Source organism: Aplysia californica, unplaced genomic scaffold, assembly GCF_000002075.1.
Source record: "Aplysia californica isolate F4 #8 unplaced genomic scaffold, AplCal3.0 scaffold01342, whole genome shotgun sequence".
Classification (NCBI taxonomy): domain Eukaryota; kingdom Metazoa; phylum Mollusca; class Gastropoda; order Aplysiida; family Aplysiidae; genus Aplysia; species Aplysia californica.
The window spans coordinates 22,987-31,346 of NW_004798612.1; the positions used below are offsets into that span (position 1 = coordinate 22,987).

General features: G+C 46.6%; 1 protein-coding gene across 1 annotated transcript in view; it reads right to left on the minus strand.

Moving 5' to 3' along the window:
* Positions 1-790: 790 nt before the first annotated feature.
* The window catches only part of LOC101863321, a gene marked incomplete in the record, with an annotated part of 16,429 nt that continues 8,859 nt past the window's right edge, over positions 791-8,360 (minus strand). The window contains 6 exon segments of the mRNA XM_005112631.3: positions 791-1,767; positions 3,392-3,753; positions 4,359-4,548; positions 5,604-5,719; positions 6,321-6,510; positions 8,145-8,227. Of these exon segments, the coding sequence (XP_005112688.2) occupies positions 1,037-1,767; positions 3,392-3,753; positions 4,359-4,548; positions 5,604-5,719; positions 6,321-6,510; positions 8,145-8,227 (1,672 nt within the window).

Below are 8,360 nucleotides of genomic sequence, written 5' to 3' on the forward strand. Positions count from 1 at the left end.
GGGTGGAGGCGTAAAAAATATTCACATTTCTCTAAAACTTTGCCCGTCTACTCTGTTTGTTAGTTTGTCCACCGATCGTCACTCTCCTTAAGTGGGACTTCAGTGGGCCAGACACCAAGCAAAAATCAACGCCTGAGCAATGAGATGCCTTGGCAAAACTTTGAGCATCTCAAGAAGAGACAGGGTAAGAAACGACATAGTCAGAGTACAAAAAGTCTCGACTCCCTGTATGGAGTACATAGAAAAACAACGCATGGAATGATTTGGACGTCTGTAAAGAGTACCACCCGACAGTAAAGCAGCGGGAGCATACAACCATAGACTAGACGGACACAGAGGAAGATGCAGGCCCAGGTAAAGATGGGATGGATAGAAGGGATGAAAGGAATATCAGACAAAAACAACCTAACCATACAGCAGGTGATACAACAAACAACACAACCATACAACAAATAATATAACAATACAACGATACAACAAACAACAGAACCATACAACAAATAATATAACAATACAAAAGACGATACAACAAACAAGACAAAGACGTTTGCTTCTCCCCTCCAAACCGTAAGGTAACAGAGGCCGGAGAAAGTAAAAGTAAAAGTAACGCGAGAACAAGCCTGAAACAAGCCCAGAACGATCCCAGAACAAGCCTAGAACAAGCCCAGAACAAGTCTAGAACGAACAAAAAACAAGCCTAGAACAAGCCCAGAAAAAACCCAAAATGTGCCTAGTACAAGCCTAGAACCAGAACATCCCTAGCACATAGACAAACACCGTGACGGCCTCTTGAGATGTTTTATTTCTGACCGACACCGTCTGGAGATTCCACTACAACATACTACACGCCAGATTGTCCACTCTCAGGTGTGTCCATCCACGGCCAGTGTGTCCACTAACAGCTGGTGTGTCCCCTGTCAGCTGTCAGGAGTGAGCAAAGCAGGCGTGTCTCATGTCAGGCGTGTGCAGACGTGAGCAGACCTGAGCGATCCACGGTTCCAGTCCATGCAGTATGTCGGGGTATGAGTGCAGTACCTCAGTTAGTGAGTGGTTGCCGTCGCTGGTTGGAATATCCTTCACTGATCAAACGTGGGCTTTGTGGTAGAGGAGTGTCTGGGCCGCGTTGCGTGGAGTGGCGTGGCGTGTGTGTGCCGCGTGGCGTAGAATGACGTGGCGTATGTGTGCCATTTGGCGTGGGGTGGAGTGGCGTGTGTGTGCTGAGTGGCGTGGAGTGGCGTGGTGTGTGTGGGTCACGTGGTGTAGAGTGGCGTGGCGTATGGGTGACGCGTGGCGTAGAATGGCGTGGCGTGTGTGTACCGTGTGGCGTGGAGTGGCGTGGCGTGTGTGGGCCGTGTCTCTGGCGTCTATCTCTGTGTCTTTTTGAGACGCCACGAGCTCGGGACAGGACAGGGAATCGTGGGAACCTCTGAGGTGGTCTCCCGTGTGTCCTTCGGTGATGTCCTCTGTGGGACTGTCTGGGATGTCCTACTGGACGTCTATGAGGTCCTATCGGCCCTCTATGATGTCCTATCTGTCCTCTATGATGTCCTAGCGGCCCTCTGTGAGGTCCTAGTGGGAGCCGGTGATGTCCTAGCAGCCGAAGTCTGTGAGGTCCTAGTGGGTGTCCTCCAAGTATTGGGAACCTCTGGTCTCCTCTGTGTGGCCATCTGTTCCTTCGTCGATGGCGCCTCTCTTTCAGGAGCTCGTATATCTTCCTCAGTTTGCCAAAGATTATTCTTGTGGGATGATCGTGATGTCGTCTGAGATCTAAGAAATGAAGAATTGGTTTTAGGTGTTAGAGAGGTGAGGTATTTGAGAGTTGAGAAGTTAGAGAGGTGAGGTGTTAGAGAGTTGAGATATTAGAGAGGTGAGGTACTAGAGGGTGAGGTGTTAGAGAGTTGAGATGTTAGAGAGTTGGGGTGTTAGAGAGGTGTTAGAGAGTTGAGGTGTTAGAGAGTTGAGGTGTTAGAAAGGTGAGGTGTTAGAGGGTGAGGTGTTACAAAGCTGAGGTGTTCGAAAGGTGAGATCATCTGTAAGGAAACGTGGCAGAATTAAGAGGAAAAATATACTGAGGACCACTGGCATTCTTTATAATGTTTATTGTGACTACATCTGTTCTTTTCCCGCGCGGCCGGTTATAGATGTTTCCCAATCACGTGACGTCAGTGGTCTCTGATACATCGTGTTCACGTCACCGGCTCGATGCGTACTCTCGAATACGTTTTTTAGTTTTAGTAGAGATTTTACTGCCCTCGCAACTGCGTAAGGTCATATGAGCGCCAAGGGGTGGATTTCAACAGACACGTCCTTACAGCAAATCTGACTTACTCTGTTCACCTCTCTAGCTTCAACAGCACAAAGTCTGTTTCGACTATCAAGGCACCCCGGAAATAGCGGGTCACAAGAGTGTGATAAACATACAAAAGAAGTAGAGGGAAAATGACGATAGTAAGGATTAGGAAAGAAAAAGCTGCAGTTCCCTGTTGCAGTTCGGGCACAGTTGTTGTAAGCATGACATTGATAAATCAGCCCTTTTACAATTCTACTATACATAAAAACATGTTCATGTCCCCCCTTTGGGACCGGCCTAAAGACTACTTCAGTCAGTAGCACCGCCCCGGGGGTACTCGAAAAAGTGAAGAAGCACATTGTCATGATGTGTGCAGACTGGTGAGAGGCAATACAAAGGAGCAGACACACAAGGATTTTATGGATCTTTAGCCCTGCCGTGCAGGAGTTTAAGGCAATGAACGTGCCGATAAGCGAGCCTGCCAGGCTGAGATTGGCGGTACCATGCAATTAAATCCACCAACAGTCATGGCAGCATTAACAGCATGGTTCAACGACCACAGAGAGGATGAAGGCACCACTTCACACACAATGGATAGACTAAGGGAAGCTGGTGTCTCTAGAGGGTCAGGGAGAGACAGCAACCTGCGTGGAAAAGCCAGAAAAATATCCAACCAGCTGTTAACTGGCACGATCAGCAAGCACACGCCTTTGTGAATCCTGGAGAGGATGGAGGAACAGCTATGGCATTGTGCCTCCTACAATGATGGCTATTCTCCAACCAAGTAAGTAAGTAAGTAACCAAGTAAATAAGTGTATTGGTCGCTTTTAAGGACAAGCGGGCTAACCCAGATTTCGGGAGTTTCCAGATATCATGGCCTACACCAAAAGTGGGCTTTGCACTACCTATAGGAAAAGTTTCATTTTATTGGTGTGTATATTTGTTTGGTGATAGAAAAAACTCTTCCTTGTCTTTTAAAGAAACTGAACAAGGGGCAAAAACAGCATTTTTCGGGATAACCCCCGTGTGCTTAAAAGCGACCAGTTCACTGATGGACACAACAGACTGAGACTGGAGCTCGGGGGTCCAGATTATACTCACCGGGGACCGGAATAGTCGGGCGGGAAGGTGGTTGAGGTTTGGGGTTGTCCGAACTGGGCAGAGGTCCAGATATAGGGTTGTCCGAACTAGGCAATGGGTCGGGTATAGGGTTGTCCGAACTAGGCAATGGGTCGGGTATAGGGTTGTCCGAACTAGGCAATGGGTCGGGTATAGGGTTGTCTGAACTGGGCAGAGGTCCAGGTATGGAGGTATCCGAACTGGGCAGAGGTCCAGGTATGGGGGTGTCAGAACTAGGCAGAGGTCCAGGTACGGGGAAGGGTTGTGGCGGACCCCCAGGTCCACCCACAGGTGCAAAACAGTTGGCGGGACCAGGGACACATGCCAGCCTGCTCATGTCCCACCTAGTGGTAGACACATATATATGTGAGACATTGTGGTGAAATATGAAATGAAATAAACTGTCATTTTTTTGTCCGTTTGGCCATTGTTTCGATTTTTTTTTTCTGACGCAAAATCTTTAAGGTCCAATTAAAAAGTAATTTATATGTGGATTTAACTGAAAAATATAAATGTAAACTTGCATTTTTTAAAGTCTCTCAAATTCTGGAAGTCGCCAATCTTTGGCGGCCATTATCTCGCTAATTTTACCTCTGGAACAAGGTGACCTCTACCTCCTTCAATTGCAAATATGTCGACTTCTATTCATTTAAGATTAGTATTTTTTCTCACTGAAAGTAAGACAATGGACAAGCTTTAAACTGATACCTATATCTGTCTCACCTGCATCTGTCTCACTTGTATCTGTATCTATCTCAAGTGTCTGTCTGTCTCTCACCTGTATATGCCTCACCTGATTCTGTATCTATCTCACCTGTCTCTGTCTCACCTGTATATGTCTCACCTGTCTCTGTCTCACCTGTCTGTCTCTCACCTGTACATGTCTCACCAGTACATGTCTCACCTGTCTCTGTCTCACCTGTATATGTCTCACCTGTCTGCGTCTCACCTGTATCTTCGGCGGCAGGAAAAGTCTATGATTTCACCGTTGAGACAATGGAGAAATATCCTGCCCAGGTTGTAGCCGCTGTCTCTCCGGCGCAGAGCTGCGCATGCGTACTGGCCGTCGTCCAGCAAGACCCTGGCGTTGTGAAGTCCGTTATGGATGGCCACCTTGGTGCACTTCTGTCCGTGGCGCACTGGGCGGCGGAGGGGAGGGGCGGGGGGAAGACAGGGTAGGGGCAGGGGAGAAGGGCAGGGGAGAGGATCAGGGGGAGGGAGGGGCAGGGGGAGGGATGGTTATGAGTATGCAATGTAATAACACTATGGTCGCTTTTAAGCACAAGGGGTCTATCCCGAAAAATGCTGTTTTGAGAAAATTGAAGTTAAAGTTTTTGGATCCTTATTCAGTCTCTGTAAAAGACAAGGAGAGTTTTCTCTAAAATCAAAACACACATACACACTAATGAAACCAAACGTCTCCTATAGGTAGGACAATATCCACTCTTGGTGTAGGTCAAGATGTCTAGAAACTTTCGAAATCTGGGTTAGCCCGCTTGTCCTTAAAAGCGACCATATATCTCTGTAATAAATGTATTTGCTAAATGAGCAATAACTGTGTTTAGTTCACTATTGTTAATTGCCGTAGCTATGTTTCCGTGTTTGAATCCCTTCAACCAGCTGTTGACTGGCACGATCAGCAGGCAGACCCTTTCATGGATCCTGGAGAGGAGGGAGGAGCAGCTATGGCATTGTGCCGCCTGCAATGATGTCTATTCTCCAACCAAATAAGAAAGTAAGTATGTAGTTAATCTATCAATTTTGTACTTTTCAGTATAAACTATAAAAGTTTAGAAACAGTGGTTTTATAAGCTTCCAGCATGGTCGGTCGCTGATTTTTTTGTACAGTTGTTGTGCTGAACGATATATGTTTATCAAAACTACAAACAATGAGACGTCACAGGTAGTATGGTAGGTAAAGGGTGGAGCAAACCTCACAGAGCACCCACTGACGTGATGATAAGGAAAGAGCCATCCTTATCCTCCTGCTGTATAAATAAAGTTGTTCTCGCATCCGATCCGGACATTGGGGATTGCCTTGTTAGTGTGACAACTTCCTGTGCCATCGGCGTATTGTGGTCCTCCCTCTCACCTCCCCCCCCCTCTCTCTCTCTCACTCTCTCTCACTCACTCTCTCTCTCTCACTCTCTCTCACTCACTCTCCCCTCCCCTTCTCCCCCCAGCTACCACTCACCCAGTGACCTCCTGTGGCCAGATTTGGGCCAAGGTCGCGGTCCCCCAAAAGGCACAGTTCCAGGTCCATGACAGTTTGCAAGCCCGGGGGTACACGCCTGCTTGTTCACATCCCACCTGGGTAGGGGGGGGTAGAGATAGATGTCTTACAGTGTATGTTTTACCTATATCTGTCTGAGTCTGTATCTGTCTGTATCTGTCTCACATGTATGTATCTGTCTGTATCTGTCTCACATGTATGTCTCACCTGTATCTATCTCACCTGTATATCTCACCTGTATATGTCTGTATGTGTTTGGCCTGTATATGTCTCACCTGTATCTGTGTCTCAACTGTATAGGCCTCACCTGTGTATTTCTCACCTGTACTATGTTTCGCCTGTCTGTGTTTCACCTGTTTCTGTCTCACTTGTGTCTGTCTCACCTGTATCTGTCTCACTTGTGTTTGTCTCACCTGTATCTGTCTCAACTCCATGTGTCTCACCTACATGTGTCTGTATATGTCTTACCTGTTTTTGTTGGGGGGGGGGGTGTTTGTCTCACCTGTATATTGTATATATCTCACCTGTATATGTGTCTCACCTGCATATATGTCAACTCCATGTGTCTCACCTGTATGTGTCTGTATGTGTCTTACCTGTTGTTGTTTTTTGTCTCACTTGTATATGTGTCACCTGTATGTGTCTCACCTGTCTGTGTGTCACCTGTATGTGTCTCACCTGTGTCTCATCTTGCAGACAGTCTCCTGTACCTCTCCGTCCAGACAGCGGACAAACGTGACCCCCAGGTGGAAGCTGCTCTCGTTAGGACCTAGAGCTGCGCATGCGTACTGGCCGTGGTCCAGCGTGACCTTGACATTGTGACGTCCGTTGTGGATGGCCACTTCCTGACAAATTTGTCCGTTGTCTTCTAAACAGGAGGGGGAGGGGGTTGGGGGTAGGGGGTTGTAAAATGTAGGTGGGTGGTGGGTGGCTGGTTGGTGGATGAATGGTGAAAGGGTGGGTGGTGAATGGATGGTGAGTGGGTGAGTGGGTGGGTGGATGGTGAGTGGATGGTGGGTGGATGGTGAGAGGGTGGGTGGTGGATGTGTGGTGAGTGGGTGGTGGGTGTATGGTGAGAAGGTGGGTGATGGGTGTATGGTGAGTGGGTGGGTAGGTGGTGAGTGGATGTTGAGTGGGTGGTGGGTGGATGGTGAGAGGGTGGGTGGGTGGTGAGTGTATGGTGGTGGGTAGGTGGTGGGTGGATGGATGGTGAGTGGGTGGTGGGTGGATGGTGAGAGGGTGGGTGGGTGGTGAATGTATGGTGGCGGGTAGGTGGTGGGTGGATGGTGAGTGGGTGGGTGATGGGTGGATGGTTAGTGAGTGGGTAGGTGGGTGGTTGCCGGTTGGTTAGGAAGAAAACAAAGTTGTAACGGGTAATCCAAAAATTGGAAATGAAATGTGAAAAACATCTGGCCAGCGACAGATTAGAACACAATAGATAGATACAAACAAACATTTCAGTGTCGTGTAGCCTACAATATATAGGTATTTTTAAAAAAACATTTTAGTTTCATGTAGCCTACTCTCTCTCTCTCTCTCTCTCTCTATATATATATATATATATATATATATATATACATGTATATATATTATATAATATATTATACATTATATATATATAATATATTTACATGTATATATACATGTATATATATTATATATATATTATACATTATATATATATAATATATACATTATAAACAAACATTTCAGTGTCCTGTTCCCTATAGATATACACAAACATTTTAGTGTCGTGTAGCCTACAAGATGTAGACATAAACAAACAGTTTAGTGTCCTGTAATATAGATATAAACAAACATTTGAGTGTCGTGTAGTTTACAATATATAAATATTAGCGAGCATTTTAGTGTTGTGCAGCCTATAATAGAATGATATAAAATAAACATTTTAACGGGGGCTCTCGTGGCCTATAGGTTAAGGTGTTCGCCTCTCATTCAAAGTTCGAATCCGGGTTGCAGGCGAAAAATATTTCTTCTCTAAAATTGTCTCCTCTCACCCCCTTTCGTGCTCTCTAGCAATGTTCGTTCGTCGCTTTCATCTCCACTTTCTGCCCACCCCACACCTCGTTTTTTCTTTCTTCCTGACTCTTTCTGCAGCCTTTCTACTGCTACTCCTTGGCTCCTTGTTACTGCTGTCTTTCAGCCACACCCCCGATCTTCTTGTCGGAAAGATCTACGCCTAGCCTTATCGGACAAGGGCGAAAAATCTCGGAGGTCCTGTGTGCAAGCTGCTCACGTAAAAAATCCATTTGTGGTCTAAAATCGATAAGAGTAGGCCTCGGCAGCTACCCGAGAAAAATTAAAAATGTCCTATCAACTGATGTGTCCTGCGCATTCATATGATCTAATGCAGTTGCGAGAGCCGTAAAACCCTTACCAAAAACAAAACAAAAATTTTTTTTAAAATTTTAGTGTCGTGTATCCTACAATATATAAATATAACCAAACTTGTCAGTGTCCATCCCCCTACTGTCCACTCACGTGACGTATTCCTGGGTGAGGTGGTACCTATGACGTCACACTCCGCCATCCGTACTGTGCAGCGACGTGTGGTGGTGCTGAAACTGTGGAGGGATGGGTGGGGGTGGGGGAGGGGCCGGAGGGGAGAGTAGAAACTCCAGGCTGACGGTTTGGAGAGGGAGAGAAAAAGAGAGAGAGAGAGAGATAAAGAGAAAGTGAGTGAGAGACAGAGAGAGA